General features: G+C 51.4%; 1 protein-coding gene across 1 annotated transcript in view; it reads right to left on the reverse strand.

Annotated features, from left to right (window-relative positions):
- The window catches only part of LOC105703751 (leishmanolysin-like peptidase), a 137,277-nt gene that overhangs the window by 57,735 nt on the left and 59,641 nt on the right, over nucleotides 1-19,901 (reverse strand). The window contains exon 2 of the mRNA XM_012432384.2: nucleotides 16,238-16,338. Coding sequence (XP_012287807.2) covers nucleotides 16,238-16,338 — 101 coding nt within the window. The remainder of the gene's footprint in view (nucleotides 1-16,237; nucleotides 16,339-19,901) is intronic.

Genomic DNA, 19,901 nt, shown 5'->3' on the forward strand with positions numbered 1-19,901 from the left:
GACGCGTTGTTTGCGCTAACGCGACCGATCGACGTCGCGCGTTTTCGCGCGTCACCCTCGCGAAACGATGAAAACGCAGTTCCCCCAATTTTCCAGCCTTTCCAGAGAGACCGTGATATGGGACCCCGCGAGCGAGAGCAAGGGAATTGACAAGTCCAGCAATAAAAAAAAATCCAAATTATTTTATTAATTCAATACAATTATAATCCATTTTTAATACTCCCTCTTCGTTCCAAGCCTACGGTCTTCGCGTGTAGAGGAGGTTCAGTCGTGGACGTATATCCTCGTCCTAAAGTCGGGGAGGGCGATCGAGCCGGGCCACTATTTCATATCTGACGTAAAATAATATCCCGGCCGAGGTCTCGGAGGCGGATCGCAGGAGAGATAAACGGAAGAGTGCTGACGACAGGATTTACCGACGTCACGGATTTTCCTCCGCTTCCAGTGACGTCTCTTCCCGGGAGTCAATAAAATCGATGCGGGCGCCTCGAAGGGTGGAGCGCGACTGAAGGGTCCGGGCGTCATGCGGGCAGACGAAGGGAGGAAAAGGGAGGGTCGCGTCACGTGGTGCGGACACGTGACGCGAAGAGGCCAATTAAGTGCTTCGAATAAGAACCCACGAAGAAGGGGCGCGTCACGTGACCGGGGTATTATTATGACGAGATTGAGAAAGATCGGGGAAATGGAGGGAAAAGGCCAAAGTAATTCCCGAGACGGCGATACGTCGGGTTAAAAATGAGGAATCCCGACAGACGTGGGCCTGCCAATTATCCCGGGCGTTGGAAACGCGATCCGAGAGACAATCGAGCCATGCCGGGAGGAAATTCCAATTTTGACGAACAATGGACTCCGCGGCGGCCATTATCCACCGATTCCGATGCACAGGGCCGGCATATTTTTTACGCAGGGCTCGATGGGAATTGATAGATACTCGGCCCCCCTGGGACTGGAAAGGAAATCCGCAAAAATTGGATCTCGCTAAATAGAAATGGCGGCGGGGACGCATAATGAACGTCGCGGGGAATCCTTTCAATTAGTCAAAGCCTGCCCGAGACTCGTTTCTGGGATCGAAAGGTCGCCTCCATTTTGTGCGGGTGTCTAAAAAACGACATTACGGAAAAGTTATCCCAGATGCTACAAGAGGTTTTTCCGAGTTTCTAATCCGGAAAGGACTGCCGTGGCTGCGGAAACCGCGAAGCGAGCCTTGGGTGGAGGTGCGGGGTTAGTTATTGTTTGACTTCGGTCCCGGGGCGCCATTTTGAAACTCGGCAAAGTTCGACAACGAGACGGCATTATATTCGACGCTGCTCTTATACCGGATCGGCATTATCTCTCGATTAAACCGTACATCCGCCTCTCTGAGATGGATTAAATGGAAAGAAAAAGTCGGTCGACAAATAAATCTGCATTGCGATAACAAAGAAAAATAATTGTTTCAGACCCTAATCCTTTTCCTCGGGGTGGGGCATAATTCGCGCATTAATTCAAATTCCGTATCCTGGAAATAGCGGAAAAAGTGGAGAAATCAAATTTCCCGGTCGGTTAATTTTTCAAGGGGACTAGGAATTATTCAACCCCAGGTTCCGGGGTAGAAAGAAATCCCCGAGGGCGTTTCTCACTCGCTCGACCGCGAGACGAGACGCCGCCGGAAGTGAGGTTAGGTATTGTTGAACTTCCGCTGAAAAGCGCCATTTTGAAACCCTCTAAAAGTTCGCCAGCGCAATGGCGGCATTACGGCCAACGTGAGGCTTCCATGGGATCGACTTTTCTTCCCTTCCTCCGGTTTTTATTTCTCCTTTTTTCCTCCTTCTTTCCTCCTTCTCGACACTTAGACGCACGCCCGGCATGTGTCGACTCGGCAGATCAACGGAAAGGGGAGGAGGAGAGGAAACTGCAGTTGCGAGGCCTCGGGGGTCGCAGCTGCACCACCCCGGATCGCAAAAGTTTCGGTAAGTGTGAGCAGACGAGGGTATCTCCTGATCGCAATTTCCACCCCGTGAATTCCTTAAAACTCGCCCTTGTTCGAGAGAAGGAAAAACGGGTAAAAAAATTAAAAAACCAAGACATACCGAAAATTCAGAAACGTGGATTTACTTAATGGGTCTGCCACTTTCCACATAATTATTAAGGGAAATAACGCCAGATGTGAAAATAAAAATAAATTAGTAATAACCGAAAAAAAAAATTGGAAACCTGGGATTTTTTTATTTTTGATAAACTGACAGACATGTCATCTGAGTTTGGGTTGAAATAAGGAAGTTTCTCAATTAATTTGTTAAATTACTAGGGGGAGGGTTGCTAGAGCAGGAAGGGGTTATCCGGTATACGCAGGATCGGTCCAGGGTGTCCCGGGACGTCACCGGGAATTATCGGCCAAGGGATTACTCGGGAACGTCGTCGGAGAGGATCCTCCCGGTTGATCCTGGGATCGCGGAGATAAATCAAGGGGGCCTCCGATGATTTATCGCCATTCCCGACCTGGAGGACGAGCCGCGAGTCCGCGTCCTCCTCGGCCATAAAGCAAGGCATTACCGGATGTTTATGGACGTCACCCAGTGATTTGTCACGACGTTCGGATATCCTGAGGACACTCGAGGACTACCGGCGCGATAAGCGTCGTTGTCTCCTGGAAGGACTCGTGGGAGGTTAGGTCGACCCAACCACCTGAGTCGTTGAAAACGATTCTTGAAACACTAACGAAACGATAAAAAAAGAAAAAAAATGAAAAAAAAAATTCCGCGGTAAATCAAATTGTTGCAATTCTTGCAGCACTTCCTGCCCATAAAAGAAAATCGAGAAACCCTTCAAAGGAGCGGGGATAAATGAAACGGCAATTTTCCTTGGGTTCATACATATCTGAATATCTATATTTATATCGTATTTATAAAAAAATAAAATATCGGGAGAAACTACAACAATGGTTCAGTCGATGCAATCGCGTTGCATTTAGCGCCGAGATCGATTCGGACATGGGTTACGAGATCGCATTGATGGGGTGGTGGGTGGTGGGTGGTGGGGTGGCTCTCGACGTCCCGTCTGCATGGTTGCATCCGGTTGCAGGTGTATCTCCAGGCGCTTTAATTCTGGAGAGTGCATCATTTGCATCCTGGTGCCCGGAGGGGGGACCAGGCACCGGGGTGCAGGGAATCAAATGGGCGGTGGGAGAAATCCCATGAAGGATGGCCTGCATATTTGAAAGCGGTCCGAGAGATGCTCTGAATTTTTCAGGACAAACTATTTTCCGTACCTGTATACAGCCACCCCCCTCGAGGTTGGGGGATGGAAAAAGGACGCCGGGTAAGTGGTGTCTCCCTTTGACCGGTGGACCGCTCGAGGAACTGCGTCGAACGGACGCCGTAAACGAGGGGGCGAAATGAAAGCGAATTAACGAGTCCCCACTCCTGCGGGGATGAAAAGCGCGTGAAAAAGTACGGACGCGAGGCTCGGTCCGTCCTCTTCTATCTACCTGGTCGGGCATCGCTCCGTCCTTCTCGGATCTATCCTACAAGATGCTGGTCCGCCCGCATCGCGATCTTCGCGACCGAGCCGCGGAGAGAGAGAGACCGACCGATCGGCGGCGAAGTGAGGGGGAGCGAGATGCAGCACCGGTCGTGACGTGGCGAAAGGGACGGAGTGACTTTACCGAGCGCGGGCGGGAGAGAGCCAGTGCCCCTCCGCCGCTCGAGCGGGCAGGACGGAGCTCCTCCTCCGGCGGCTCGCTCGAAGGGGTTGAGGTCGCGCATCGACGGCATTGTTGTCAGGCTGGCATTTTATTGCCGGCAGTTTAGACGAACAATAAAGCCCTCTGCTCCACATTTCGTCCTTCGTCATCGCGCATTCATAACGCCCGTGTTTGTCGCCGGTCGATCGACCGTCCGGCATCGATCTTCCCATTTTCCCAATTTTTCGATTTCATCGGTCTCGATAATCGCGCGATTTGCTCCTGCAAATCTTCATGCGGTATATCGGTACCAAAATGGCGGAATCCATGCCACCCTCGGGGGGATATTTTCCGCCATGGTGGGCGTCCAGCCAGGGACAAAAGGGGAAGCGACTCGTGCGATTCGATTGCTCGGCAGGCTGGCATCCGCGGAAAAATATATCGGAAAGTTTAGCAAACAGAGCGAATGGGGCGAATACCAACCTCCCTCAATTTTTCCCCCTTCGACGATTTGCCAAAAACACCTCTACTTCCTTATTCGTTTCACCCTCTATTATTTCAATATCATCCCTTAATAAAAAATAAATTACACACAAAAAAAATCCGCATTTTCAAACCACATTCACCGCACGATAAATCAGAGAAAATACAGCGAGGCAATTTCTTGAGGAAGCCATTCCCAGGAATTTCGACTCTCGCGAATTTCCAAACGTCGGCCATATTTTTCCCAAAATGGGGATGTGGTGTTCGGGTTGCTTCTTTTTTCTTTTTTTTTTTTTTTCACGGCGATATCGGAGGCAGTATTTCACCGGTTTTGCATCTTTTTCGCAACGGGACGTCCCGACAGCCCCTCTTCCCTCCGCTCTGGTCCAGATAACGTAAATGCCGGACGAATGTTACTTGTTTTTTGCCCTTTCCTTTTGTCCCCCCGTTTCCGGCCGTGACAACCTGTCGATGTCGTTAATGCACCTCTCTCTCTCTCGCCCTCATTTTTTCCCCCGTTTTTCGACTTTTTTGCGCATTTTTTCCCGCCCGCTGTCAAACTGACAGCGACGCCATTGCAGTTATTACTAGTCATTAATAATCGGCCCGGACCTGTCCGACTGTCGCTTCGAGACAAGTTCCTCGATTGTAATGTATCTCCCCTTCCCCCCCCTGGATTTTGAAAAATGGATCGGACGTTTTCGACCTCCCGATGGATCTGAAAAAAAATATAGGAAGAAAACGCAGGCGTGATTTATGCACCGGATTCACCGCCGAGAGACTGGGGATGAAATTTTGAATTTTTTAGAAATAATTCAAAGGCTGGTTTAGAAATCGTTTCCGATTTTGACGCCCTTTTGAAATTTTCAGAGGGCTGGCTGCTCTCGATATTCCCAGGCGAGGCTGACACGGAAGTGATAAGGATATCAATACCATGTCCCTATGCAACAGAGTGCATCGAGAATGCACGGAGCTTTACGACATTTCTAGAAGTCCAAAAAAAAAAAAAAAAAATAAAAATAAAATCGCGCATTTGACGGAGCACCAAGTTCACGGCAAAAGTCAATTTTTCAACGTGCGCGAACGTGGGGATAAAATGTTGAACTTTATCACCCGACACTTAAGTCCTCGAAATATATTCTCATCTCGTTGCTCTTATCATATTTCCTACATTTTTCGTATTTTTCTACGCGGGAGCTCGATATTCCGGAGCAAGGCTGACACGTAGGTAAGCGATAGGGATATTTGACCGCACATGTCCCTAGATGTCCCTATACGTTCCTGCAAGTGCACCGAACGTGCACAGGACTTTACGACGGGGTGCAGTATCTCGGGGTTATCCTTTAAACAGTGAGAGGGTCCTGCTTTTCAGGGGCGCGATAACTCGGCCCTGGAGGTCCACCCTGGTCACCGAGCTTTTACAACCCCCTGTATAAAATACCCCCGCGATGCATAAGGCATGCCACGGTCTCCGTAAATAAAAAAAGAAACAGAGGGGAGGAAAAAAAGAGGTACAACGCAAAAATAAAAACGAGCCCGTAAAAACGGAAAAGGGAAAACCCGAGGGAAAACGGCCGTTTCCGTTTTCCCACCCTCCGTGTCCAGATTACGAATCACAAGTGGTACGGTTTTAATTAAAAAGAAAAAAGAAGAAATATATGAAAATGTATAATGGAGGTATCAATTATCCTCGATTTTAATTCAACGAAGCATCCCCTTGGGGGTTTTGAATTTCCCGGGGTTTTCCCTCTTGCTCTTTATCTCGTCGTGATTTTTGGCTGGTATTTTTTAAGACTGGAAATTTGTTGGGGAAGTGCAGTCGAGTGCATCGTCGAAGAGAGGATTTTTTACGGTGCGACAAAACCTCCCCTAGAGGGGGTGGGCGGAACGATTCCGCGTTATGCGTTTTGCATCCGCGTCGGTGTCTCGTAGCCGTTGTTTATTTAATCCCCAGGACTGCGATGGCTTCTCGCCAACAATCGGCGAGGGGAGGTATCACGGTTCGAAATGCGAGCCGAAATTTATGATAATTACGACACCCTTTGTGCGTGACGCGCCGCCATGTTGCGCTCTCTCGCATTCCGCCCTGCCAAATTTCCGAAAATTTCATATCCGAGTTCGCAATTCCCGTTCCCTTCCCCGTACGTGAAGGTAAAATATTAGCTTTTCATTCCCCCGACTAGAATATATATATTTCTTTTTAATATCGGACTTTTTTTAGAGACTTCCCCATTCGAGACGTCATGTCGCGTTTTCTCGCATTCCGCCCTGCCAAATTTCCAAAAAATTCATATCCGATAAATTTTCCCACGTTCGTCCTTGAATCGAGCGATTGTCAAATATCCCTGAAACCTTAATATCCGGAATTATCCAGTCGGGGATATTTTCAAGATCTCTCCGGAACAAATCGACCTCTAATTACGAAATTGCGGAATTCAAAGACGTCTTCGAGGATTCCCCTCTCGCCTCCTTTCTTCCGGAATCCCTTTAATTTCAATAAATCCGAATCGAAGAGGAGCCGAAAAGTCTCCCATTGGCAGGCGGAGAGGAAATGGGGACGGAACTTTCCGCGCGCGGCCACTTTGCGTAATCGACGTTACTGATGTAACCGGTGCACTGATTAAAATCCGCCATTCCCCATCCTCGGGGGCCCTCCTTCGAATCCTCGCCATTTCCGTCGAGATTACACGCTAACTTCCGCTCTTCGTGAATTTTAATTATCCCAGAAAGAGGGGGGGGGGGGGAGGGAGGCGGAAAAGAAAAGGGGACTGATCCATAAACCAAAGAGGGATTTTCCGAGCCATGGAAAAGTGCGGAAAAACGAATGCTCGCGAAAAAGGGCCTCTGAAATAATTACGAAGGACCTAGAGTCCCTTTCGTTATGGGAGGAATTATTAAAAAATGCCCCCCCTAAATTTTTATTTTAGCACCCTGACTTTTCCCGGGTAGTTCTTCGAGTAAATAAAACCTTCATATGGGGGATGAACCTCTCGCGACGGGTAATTGTCCCATTTTCCATGGAGTTTTTCCGGGAACCTATTGGTTTGCGGAAGCGATTCCGCGGAATATTGCGAGCTATCCTCCCCGCGGACGAAACGGGCAGGAAAATATTTTTCCTCCACGATTTTTCTCAATTTTCCATCCCCTGACTCCCTACGGTGTTTCCGGGAAAAATAATGGGGAAATGTTGCCAGTCTTCCCATTACGTGTAAACATGCATGGGGTTTCCTATAGGAGTTCGACCGATAAGGATTCGTTTTCCAAGAGTCCCGGGGTGGAGGGTAAAATGGGAAAACCAGGAAAAGTGACGTCAATTAATTTTTCTCCACCCCGGAATTCCACCCCCCTCATTTATATTCAGCCCCAAGGAAAAAGCTTCCTTTCCCATTTTCGCCTGTTTTATCGCGACGGTTTCCGTTTCCACGACTCCTGGATTTAGCCAGGTTTAAGGGCGGTCATTTCTGGGGTAAATCGACGATACTGCGAAATGTAGATCAAACTACCCCTTGGAAGGCGATTCTTCGTCCCGTTCTCTGAATCGATCCCTCTTGCGGACGCGTCGAGGGGTGGTTTACAGGGGGTTGTTTGCAGGGGCGGAAGCATGGAGGGATGGCTCCTCCCGAAAGCTCGATCGAGATTGGCTCAGGCCCGTAAAAAATAGAGAGGAAACCGGGGCTTTACGAGGGACTGTAAACGCGGAATATCGCGGGCGTCCCGATTCGATTTTTACCTCCCGACCGCGTGCACACAACCCCGTCTTCTTCCTCTTAATAGAAAGTTCCACCCCCGGGGGGGTGCGAGGGAAAAAGGGTGAACTTCCCTCCTGGCAAAAGTTGGCGCTAATCGTCGAACTAACTACCCTGGCCTTTTCCCCGTGGCCGCGGTTCCGGAAAGGATTTTATCTCACCCCCTTTAATTTTCAATGTTATTTTCATTGTCTCACCCTCTTTGATTTCTAATCCTTCTTTATTTCACCCTTGTTTTTTTTTTTTTTTAGTAATTCTTTACCTCGTCCCTCCTCACCGAGTTTAATCGCGGCTATTCTTAATGGCTAAAAAATGGCAGAAATTAGGAATTGTCTTAAGGGAAGTGACCAATGGGGTGCGAGGTGAAATTAAATATGACGGGGGTGGTTCACCGGAGGGGCATCGATTTTTCCAAGTTTATGGGAGGCTGGGATATAAACATGGAAGCCCGAGCTTTCCGATGGACGGTAAAGATCCAATATCTCGCCGGACGCAATCTCACCCCCTCTCCCTCGGGAGGAAAGTCCCCGGAAAGGGGTAAACAGAATGGCAATCCCGGGGAAAAATCGGGCACTGCTTGTCGGAATTATTTCCACCCCGATTTACGGGGGTTTTGTCAACGACACCTGCACGCGAGAAACCGGCGAGGAAAGGGGATGTTCGGAAGGAAATTGCCTCTGAGGGCTGTAAAAGGGATGCTAAAGTGAGGTGAAAAAAGAGGGTCGAAACGTCGTAAGGGTGGTTCCGAGTCTACAAGATTTTCCACCCCTTCGTCCGCCTCGACTTTTGGGGAAACTCGGCTCAAAAAAAAAACTCAGTCGAGATTCTTGAGGGGTGGTTTTCCATATTAAAATAAAAGGAGAAGAAAAAAAAATACAGGGAATTTTCAAGGATGGCCGGGCTCCCCCATTTTCCACCCTCGTCCCCATTTCGATTTTTGCCCGCTTTTCGGGGGTGCGAAATGCACGCTCGGCTTAAAAAAAAATACCCTGCTCGTAGGGGTAGTTCCCCGCGTTACGAGAGAAAGAGGGAGAAAAAAGAGATAATGCCAGAGCGAGGTCGAAGTTTCAGGGGTGGATCTTCCGACTTTCTTCCACCCCTCGTTTCCATTTCGATTTTTACTCCCCTCGGGGCGTCTGCACGCTCAGCTTAAAAGATATATCTCGCAGTTCATACCCCGTGTCCTACACGGGGGTAGTTTCACGCATTATGGTAATGTACCGGCACTCCGAGGGTATTCCTACCAGCAGAAGCAGATGCCAGCTCTTATTCGAGGGTTGCAACCCTCCTAAATCCCATATATAGGTCTGCTACCTTCTCGTTTCCTGAATGCGCGATTCAGCCCCTACACGAGGGAGAGTTCGACAAAAATTTCCTCGGGGGGTGAAAAGATTGGGGTTATCGCGGGCACCAACGCCCGAAAACAAAGGGAACTTGCCCAACACCGAATTCCAATTTCCAACAATTTTTACTATCTAATTAAAAGTATGAAAAAATAATACACGCGAGAAAAGCCACCCTCTCGACTGTGGATAATTACCCCGTTCCCCGAGAGATTATTAAAATTGATAAGAATCGCAAGACGGACGTCACGCACCTCTTGGACAAAGTGCGTAATTAGCGCTCCGCCGCAATTTGCGGGCCCCCCCCCCCCCGCTTTTATGGGGACAATGAGACGGGGATGGATACAAGGGATGGCAATTACGAAATTTCGGGGGACGCTTGCCACGTGAGAAGATTCACCCCCGGGGTTGGGTCCGGTTTCAGAACATGCAAATTCCTCAGAGACAATGGACCCTTTCCAACCCCAAAAGACGAGTCCGAGTTTCGGCCATTTCGTGGATCTTCCACCTGCAACGGACAACACAAAGGCGTCATTTTTCCCCTCTCGATATAATCAAGCTACAGGGGTTGGATTTTCGCGTGACTCCTGTCACCCTCGGGGGGGGAAGCTCCCCAAAGAAGCCCCCCATGTAATCCGGGCTCTCATCAGCGACAAAGCCGAATTTGCATTTATCTCCTGGTTTCCCATCGGGTGGAGGGGATTCACCCCCATAATCCGGCCGGGGGTTTCTCAACCCTTTGTCCCATTTACCTTTTTCTAATTCTTTCGAAGAAGACCGCATTAAATTACCGCGATAAAACCGAGAGAGCCCCGTCGCCCCTGGGGGTGTAAGTCCAACGGGGGGTAGAATCCCTCCGAAGGGAGCCCCCTTTCTTCCTCCAATTAAAACAGCGGGTGGCGTGAAATTTTTACGGGCTGTCGTAAATCCCCTGAGAACCCTCCCTCCGCCTCCGTCGGGGGTGGAAAAAAGTTTTTCATTAAATAAATATAATGGTAATTTAGATGGCGGCGACGCGACGGTGCTCCACCGCCCTTAATGAGCAGGGAACGAGGAGAAGCAACAGGGGTTGGGGGGTTAGGGGGTGTGGAAAAATATGGCGGACGCTTAGCGCCTAAGCGCCGCCGCATCCGTCTCGTAAAACACGGAAAGAAACGGGCCGGAGGAAGGACTCGAATAAATCCCCGAGGACTCGTCCTGGCCGCCATGTTTAATATTTCTCAGGGGTTTTGGTCTCCCCCTCTCTCCGTCTCTCTTTATCCGGCGCTAATGGCGCCACCCCTTCCTTCACGCCGCGTCATCTAAGAATTTAATTTCGGGTCCTTAGTCCTCGAAGAAGGACTAAGGGCCATTTATAAAAAGAACCACCCGAGGGGTGATACTTTCCGTGCCTCATTAAAATTTTTCGAAATCTCGAAATTTTACGCTACCAATAATTATAATTTTCAAGGTCGCAGCGTATTCGTTTTTTTTTCCTTTCAGAATAGCTTGATATTATAATTAAAAAATAATCATGATAAAGAGAGGAGACAACAAAAATGGAAAGCCTGGATATTCCTCTCACCTTTCCAGCGACCACGGGGGAGGGGGGGGGGAGTGATAAAAATGGCGGACACGTCGCAGGGCGGGAAAGCACCCCCCGGACGCCTCGACGTAACGAACCGTAACTTCGACCCCGTTCTCGTAAGTCCCCCCGGGAGTGCGCTCCTCGGGGCCGCGCGTCACTTTAAAGCCCCCTGCCCCTCCGTTGCCCCACCCCCGCCCCGCGCCCGAATGTCAGGTGCAAGCTCGCGAGCTAATTCATTGGCTTACGGAGCTTACCGGCAGGTACAAGCTCCCCGTCGGTGTCGCGACAGTCCGGAAACTTCCGGAGCTGCATCCGGTCCCCCTCGGGGGGCAATTGCCCCCGATCTCACCTGGTCACCTGAGCAACTGGTCCCGATCCCGAAGGTCTCCCCTTCCCCACGGTGAAGCCCCCTCCCCCAAAACGCGACAACTCCCGAGGAAAAAAAAATACCCCCCCAAAAATTAATCAAAAAAATATTTTGTTAATTCGAAGGATCATTATTGGACTCTAATAAATTCTCACGATTTCGAGGAAATTCATAAGGAAGAAACGATATCTGGCAAATGATCTAGAAAATGTGAAAAAAAAAAAGAGCGAGATTTTGCTGAACTTCAATTTTCTCCCTCTTCCTGTTTTAGGGTATTTTCCCTTGACCGGGTTTATTAACCCAGGGGATGGTTTTTGGGCTGCAAGAAGATCGGCACCGAGCGCGTAATTTCGAGAGCACCCTGGGGGGCAACGCCCCCTCCCCTGGGGGGGAGAGGGAGTCGGCCGATATCGGGCGGAAACGATGCCACGGCTCGGTGGCATCAATTTTAAAGGAGGGCGGAAATTGCTCCACTTTCCAACAACTAACTTTCCCCGATACCCCCCCCCCCCCCGCCGCGTCCACGCGGCTAATGAACGGAACTTTTCTATTGCTTTTTTTCTTTTTTTTTTAAACAATGCCTCGTCGCTGAAATTCCCTCGGTGACTTTGCCGATCCGGAAATGGGGGAAAACAGGGGTAGGTTCAAGGGAACCAAAATTGAGCACTTCCCTCTTGCAATATTAAAAAGTGGATTTTTATTAAACCGCGGAAGCGTACCTTCTTCGCGGTATCGTAAATGTACGGGTTTAATAATTAGTGGAAATTGGGAGGAAGAAAAAATTGCGGATTATTTCTAGGAAAGGCATTTTTTTTTACAGTAGTATAATATTGGTAAAAATTGTATAAAAGTTAGAGAAATGTTCGGTTTGGACGGTTCGAAGATTTGGAAGTGAAATTGGAGGTCGATAGCGACGGGGAGTATTTTCTCGCGGAATTGCTCCGAAACGCGTCGGCGGCGGCCATTTTGGACAACGCGTCCACCGCGTTGCGGGGCGACCCGGCGGAATCCGCGTGACGTGCCTGCCGTCCGCTAATGCGGCCCTCGCGGAAACGGAACACGTCTCCGGTGACGTGACCGGAATCCGCGAGGGCCGCCACCGGGTCACCGGTGTCACGCGCGCGTTAAACGCCGCGGAAATGCCGCACTTATCCGGGGTATTTACCCCGGCCCGGCGTTCCTCACTTTTCCGGCTCGCACTTTCCGCGGCCTCATCGAGAGTATAGAAATTACCGAAGAAAGAAAGGCGTATATGCCCCTCCATTTGCTTACATTAAACGTTCCGCAGAAAACGAGCATGATAACGCACGCGTTAAACGCCGCGGAAATGGCGCACTTGTCCGCGGTACTTACCATCTCTCGTTTCTATTAACTTTTACCCGCGCTAGGAAAAACGTTTCAACGAACCGAAGAAATGCTTCTATGAACGGTACCCAAGGAAATTTTCCACCAATTGAAAGGTAACAATTACTCGACTGGAATCAATTGAACCCAACGTCACGTGGGAAATTATGGCAAAAGATGGACGCTCGTCCATATTCATGTATTTATATTTACGGAGGTTATACGGGAGATACGAAACGAGGCGATGGGAGGACCAGGCATATATCTCGAAATGCATGCTTCTTGCATTTCTTTTCGGTACATCGAACCTCGGGGGATGGATATTTCGGCCTTTGTTCAGCTCGCGAATCCATTGTCGCCGGGTGGGCTGCGCCCAGGCGGCGGCCATCTTGCTAGGTGAAAGTAACCGGTACGCGATCGCAAAAGTCAAGTTGAATGGCATGGGAAACGAGCTCTCGGCAGAATGCAGAGGCGTGTTCCCGCAGGCCCGCGCACCGGCATACAGATTTTCCGCAAAACCATCGGACCATTTATCCGCAGATTCGCCGTAGCGTCCCTCCGTTCCCGGGAACCAAGATGGCGGCGCGTCGCCGGGCCGATCGAAGGTAGCCGCCAGAAATCGTGCGGAAAATTGCGAGAGACCCTCCGAGAAAGCTTTACGCGAGTCGCTTCTTCCTCGTTATCGACTACCGCGGAATGAATGCACCCCGCGGAATTTATCGAGACGACCTTTCCGCCGATAAATCCGCGGGGGGATGAAAAGTCGAGATCGGAGATCGAATTTCCCGGCCGTTCGACTTCTCACATTGAAAAGGGGCCCGGCCATTTTTCACGGCAAACGGCCGCCGTCCTCTTCCCGGATTGCCGCGAGTCAAGCCGGACGCGGAAGGGGCGGAAAGGGGTGCGTCCAAATTCGGACACAGTCCGTGGGGTCACCACCCATGGGGTCACACAGAGATCATTTTAATTACTCAAGGAGCCGTAATTTCGACTGACGAGGGTCGACACGGTCCGGGACTCGTTCCGCGCGGTTTCCGCCGCAACCCCATCCCCCCGCAGCACCGTCAAAGAGACGGAATCCGTCAAATTGGTCGAGCGCGTCCTCTCGCTTTAGCTACCACATAGAAACCCATCGTATTAGCTTGTTGCGTAAAGGCAAAGTTTCTCCCACCGTATCTCGCGATGAAAAATCCGCGCTTAAGTGCAAAAAACAAACCGCATAAATTTAAAAAAATCGGTAAAGCACCGACGAATAATTATTCTTTGAATTAACGAAATATTTCTTTCGTCCAATGGCATTTTTTTTTTCTCTCAAGGTAGTTATGAAATTTCACCCTAATTACGTTTAGGGCATCGTCTCTAAAACGAGTTCCAAAACTGGACCAGCGGAGTGGAAAATAATTTTCGAGGATAAAATGACGTTTCGAAGCGGCGGGGGGTTCGGGGGGTAACTTTATCGTGGCTGGAAATTATTCCGAGCGCCGCGCGTGATATCAATGTTTTCGACGTGCGCGACGAGCGACGATAATCGAAATACGAGCGCCCCCCCATGCCCCCCGCCCCACAAAGCGAAGCGTCGATTAACCGCTAACGATACACCCCCGGTTTCCGAAAAACCGACCTCCCCCTCGCCCCCAATGGAGTCGAAAATTAATTCCGACTCCTGATGCGAGATGACCGAAGGGATGAATTTACGGTGAAACGTTCCTACTTTACATAACCTCCAAACTGAATTTCGCTTTCCCCCCTCCTTAACGTCGGAATCGAACAAAGGGTTAATTATGCGTTCAATGCCGTCCAGAGGGGAAGCCTTTTCTTGGCTTCCCATTCACTAGCGCGAGCAGCGATTATGTCAATACGAGCTCCTGCTCGCTCGACGGTCGCGCGCGCAATGACGCTCCCGTGAAAGGGGAGGCGGCCTTATATAAGCGCGCGGTCCATCCCGGTGCACGTGCACTTAAGGTGACATAAAAGGGTCATTCCATATACATTTAAAAAATTATGTATCGAGGTTAAGGGAAGCAATTTCGAGGGCGCATTCGGCAAGTTATGTTGTCGCGGGGTATTGGGCATTAATTATTCCGGGTGGTTTCCGTTTAATCCCGTTCGAGACGGGGTAGCCTTAAACGGGGCGAATCTGTAGGCATAACCGGGAGCCCCGAAGTGCATTAGCAAATGTCAGAGCAGTGGTTGGCGCCGAATTCGAATTCGAGTCACGGACGGGAGTTCTCCAAGTTCGACTCCCCCCTCCTGGGCCCGCGGGGACCGGTGCGGGAATTCTCGTGGGGCAAGGGGGATGGGGGCAGTCATGCAGGGGGTGGAGGACAGGGACAGTCATGCAGGGACCAGAGGTGAGGGAGGTTGCGAGAGTTGGCAGATATCGACTTTCGCCGCGCCGATTCGTGCTCTTAATACCCGCGAAAAATCCCGGTATATACATATGTGCCAGGTATATATTACAAGGTACATACGTATATAGACGCGGGGGAGGGGCACGTACACCCACGTACCCGCGGCCTATTCGATATCTCGAGCGCCAGAAGCGGAGCCGCGCCAATTCCGAGGCCTCGAATTCAATAAGCATAAGTTTCCCGAATGACCGGGCTCGGGTAGCGGCGTCTCTCTCCAACCCGCGGCGACCGCATAGCGGCGTCTCTCTCGCGCGGCCGCGAGCTGGCGCCTTCCCAAGTCGGCGCGACCTCTCGGAGGGGCCATCTTCCCGGGGGATCAACGGGGGAATATCGCTTCCAGGGGGATATAAGGGCTCGGGGAGCCCTCGGGAGTGCGGGCGACAGGCCCATTAATTACGGGCCTTATCGACCCCCGGAGGAAAACCGCGGAAAATACAGATTTCCCCCAAATTCCCCGAGCCCTCCGCCGATAAATCCCCACTCGCGGCGACTTAACCCCCGATTATCCCCTCGACGCGGAATGAAAAATCAACCCTTCTAGAATGACGCCCGAGTTCCTTAGATCGGAAATGAAAAATCAACCCTTCCTTAGGATGCCAAGAGGGTGCATCCCGGACCCCCCACGGAGCGGTGCACTGGGGTGCATCGGGGTGCACCCGAGCCACGGGGCGACGCGTAAATCTCTGTCGGCGCTTCTCGTCGACAAAACCACCCCCGGATATTCGCGAGGTGGCGTCCCCCACTCTCCATCACCGGTATGTCACTCGGTAAAGTGCAGCCGCGTTTAGGGGGTGCAAGTGCTCGGTTATGGGGAATCCTTGCTAGGGTCTGAAGAAATTTGGCGCACGTAGCCCCGGAATGTGCCAGCCGGGGTACTTGCGCCCCACCGCTCGTAAAATATGCCGAGACAAGTGCATATATCCCCCCATCCCCAACCCCTCGCAGGGGGTGCACTCGAAAAACAACTTGTTGGAGTTGGGATCGCGCGCCACCCTCTGCCAGTCTGTTTATCGGCAGGAAATACAATTCCCGATTTTCCGCGACCTGGACCGACTTTACAAAATCGATTTTACAGGGGGGGGATCAACTTCTCTAGAATTCCGGAATTTCAGAAAATTAGTCGAGGGTCCCGTTTCGCTTTCCGCTTACGGAATAAGCGAGTTCCTAGTTGGCCGCGCTTCGCCGCGTTGACATTGGCCGCGACTTCGAGCGGAACTGCCGCGTGCGGAATTGTATTGTAAGTCCCTCCCTCCCCCCCGACGAGTTGGGGGTCTCCAAAATGGTCCTTAAGGAATGAACTCTGACGGAAACCCACCGGTAGACGCTCTCGTCGTAGGACAGGAGGATCCTTAGGGGTTGGCTGATGCTGCGCTTCTTCACCACGTGCTCCGGCTCGATGTGAACCCCATGGATGACCTGAAGCAGAAAAAAGAATCCCATGAAAACCACGCCGTCGATGTAATCCTCCAAGACGCAAGAGTACACGGTGATGAAAATTGTAGAAGAAATTAAAAAAAAAAAAATAGAAGATCCACAAGGCATCACTCAGCGAAATGGCACGATATTAAATATGAAGGAAAAGGAGGGGAGGATCCTCCCCGATATTTTCCGGGAGTACTGCAAAAGGAAGTGAAAAGGAAGTCACAAGGAATAATTCACCGGGGGAGTTTGCAATTTAAGCGTTCTCTCTTCTCCCGAGTTTAAGTATTCTCCCCCGGGGGGTTGGGGGTGGTCCCGGGGTCGGAAAGGAGGTCGACCTTAGGGGGCCTCCCGAGGGGGGCTCGCGGCGATATCATTAAGCGACAATTTACCTTGCCGAGGAATGCTTCAGAATCCCCGCAAGCCTCCACTCCCGGAGCCGGGAGATGAGACGTCGAGGACCCCCCGCGAGGACCTTTGAGCGACCGGACGGGAAATAAAAGAAGACCCGACCGTCTCGGCTCGAAATTACGCACACAGCGAGGCCAGAATCCCGAAAATTCGATTTTCCAATTCCAGGGGCCCTCGCATCCTTCCTCAAAAAATAGTAACCCCCGAAATTCATTTCAAGCTCGATATATCCGAGCGGGGGTTGGGGGGCACCGAGTGGAGGAAAGTCCCCACGCCACACCTGGGGACCCTAGAGCGGCTCGACAGTCCTCGACTTACCTTCTGCCGACCGAGCTTTCGCCGTAAGTGCAATCCCGTGCTCGCCGGTAATCGGAGCTCGTACGAAGTGGCTTGCCCCCTCCCCCTTGCCCCCCCCTCGCAGAGGGCAAGTCCCGCGGTAAGTTTAATTCCGTGCTCCAGAGGGTGAACTTTCGAGTACCCCCTTCCCCTTCGCGGGGGCAAAAAGCCCCTCGGACGTCTCCGGGAAACGCGACGACCGCGGAGGCTCCTTCGCCCCCTTCCTCCCCACGAGCTTGCGGACGCTTTATTGCCGACTTCAGCCTGGCCGAGCGTCGGGAATTGGCAGTTCGCCCCCCCCCCTCTCCGTACCCCCAAGGGAGAGCTTTTCCATCTCAAGGGATAAATTCGCGACCTGTGAAAATATCGTAGAGGGATTCCGCCCCTCCGCCCCTTGCGCTCTTTCCCCCCACGGAATCCGAATTCGAAAGCTCACGCATCCGCCTACTTTCCGCGATTTCCCGTGACGTCGCCAGAGAGTTTCTCGCCGGATATGTGGTTAGGTATATGCATATATAGACACACACACACACGTGCGTACATATATCGAGAGCTTTCGGGGACGAAGTTTGATAATTAAGAGGCGACCGGCGCGTCCCGGTCGAGAGCGGGGGGGTCGGGGGTTCGGGGGTCGCTCAAGTTACGGATTAAGTACACGTAACTTCGACCCTGGTCGCTTCCGCCCCCGTGAGCATCCCTTCGCCCTAACCTTCGCTCATTTCAAGCCCCCCCCCCCGGAATCCGTGCCCCGTCTTTTACTCCGCGTACCCCGGGACGCGGAAAGTTCGGCTCGAGAACGCTATCTTCTGACTCTCCTTCTCGAGATATCGCATTACTGTTAAGGAGCTTTTCAGAGAGCCCCCCGCGACGAAACCGACCGTGGGATTAAGACTTATGCAGATGCACTTAATCGCATTGCAAATGAGGATCGCCGGACAGGGACCACTCCCTGATTCTCTCTCTTATCACGGATATCGCTTTTGACGCTATCGAATTTTTTTTTTGGGGCATTTTCCCTCTAATACTTTGAATTCGGGAAAATTGATAATTGGACGATTACAAGGGGACGGACATAATGCATCCGGAAAAATCTGTAATCACTCGAGGGGAAGAGTTGGGGGCGATTGTTTCCTTCACACGTTTGTTTAAGCGATTGCGGGGGTGGCGGCGGTAGGTACCAGGTTACGGGGAAAACGGCGTTGTCCGTGGGTGGAGGGAGTGGGGCAAGGGGCAGAAGAAAGGTGGACGTCGGTAGGAGAGTGACGGGACAATCTCATCCTCCGGTCCCCCCGTCCACAAAGGCGGCCTCCCCCGGAAGTGGCCCATCCGATCCTCCTGTAATTCGGTTTCGCCAAGTCCGTCCAGTTCGGGAACACAAAAGCCCCCCAATCCCCCCGCTTCCCCCACGTCTCCCTAGATCACTTCGTTGACTCGACGGACCCCCCCTCACCCCGGCGTCGAGTTTTCCTCGGTTGCGCCAAAAATTGGGAGGTGACGGGGAAATGATAAAAGAAATGATTCGGCGATGAGTAGAATTAAAGTCGTTCCCGAGGATGTCACGCGGAGGAAGGCGGAGGGTCCACCATCTTGGAACGTGGCATCCACTCCCAGGGAGGGAAAGAAATCCGGGGGGGGATAAAAATGAAAATTCCCATCTCAACTAGAAAAAGGATTCCTGGGATGGAAGGGGAATCGAGTCCGCGAGATTCCCTCGAAGGAAATTAAATTTGCCTGCGCCCTTCGTTCTTTCATACACTCAACCCCCAACCCCCCACATCTCGCGCACCGACCAGTTAAGAATCGGATCAATCGCCGGATATTCGCGCGTCGAATCTTCATAGAAACCCCTTTTCCCCAGTGCCGGAAATGAAATTCACCACCCCCCGTCTTGCTCAGATCCCTCTTGTATTTTTAACCGACCTCGGGGGGCGGGAGGAGGGTGTTGTGTTACGAGGTGAATGAATCACTCGAATATTCACGCGCCGATCGGTGGATCCTATGCATCATTCTGCGGTATAATCCATCCTCCTCTTCCCCCAGGATCTTACGCGAGGGATGGGGGAGGAGGAGCTCTCCCCTCACCCTCGGCCCAGTCTTCTCCGGGACGCCGAGAGGGAAAGATTGATCTACGGCGGAAGTTTTCCGCGAGGATTTGAGGATATCATCTGGTCGCTTTGAGGAAGTAATTTATGTCCCCTCCTGTCTATATACATGGGTGTATGTATAGACGTGCCGAGACTGAGCCACCCCCCGGGGGGAGGAGGATCGTCGCCAGTAGAGGCGGAATGGGGGAAGAATCCCGGAAAAGGAAGAGGGTCCCGCAGGAGGATCCTAAGGCTCCTCCAGAATGGCTGCACTGGAGAAAATTGCCAATTTAATTTCTGCCGGGATCAAGGGGGGGTGACCACCCCAGTGGGAGGTCCCCCACCCATGGGGGAGGAGGGCCCTCGAAAAAAAACTTGGACGGACTCGATGACACTTCTTCTCCTCGCCGCGTAATCGCATTGAGAAATTTTCTTCGTTTCTTCTTTTTTAACCCCCGGTGGAGATTTCTCCTTTTCGATTCTTTGACTTGATCGTCTCATTTTAATTTTTTTTGCTTCTTTCTTCACAACGGCGATGCATTTCATCGAAGCGCCGATTCTTGGGATTTCAAATTTGCGGACAAAGTGGCCTCGTTAGGAGAAAAGGAAAAAAAAATGGGAGGGAAGGGGATCTCGCCCCGTTGGTTAAGTACCAGCTCTTGGCGGGCCGAGTTACTTGGACAATGCGCCGGGCCGGACAAATGCCGAAGTTTGCCCGACAAAACAAGA

This window comes from Orussus abietinus, unplaced genomic scaffold (assembly GCF_000612105.2).
Source record: "Orussus abietinus isolate OABI.00-Male unplaced genomic scaffold, Oabi_2.0 scaffold26, whole genome shotgun sequence".
NCBI classification, from domain to species: Eukaryota; Metazoa; Arthropoda; class Insecta; order Hymenoptera; family Orussidae; genus Orussus; species Orussus abietinus.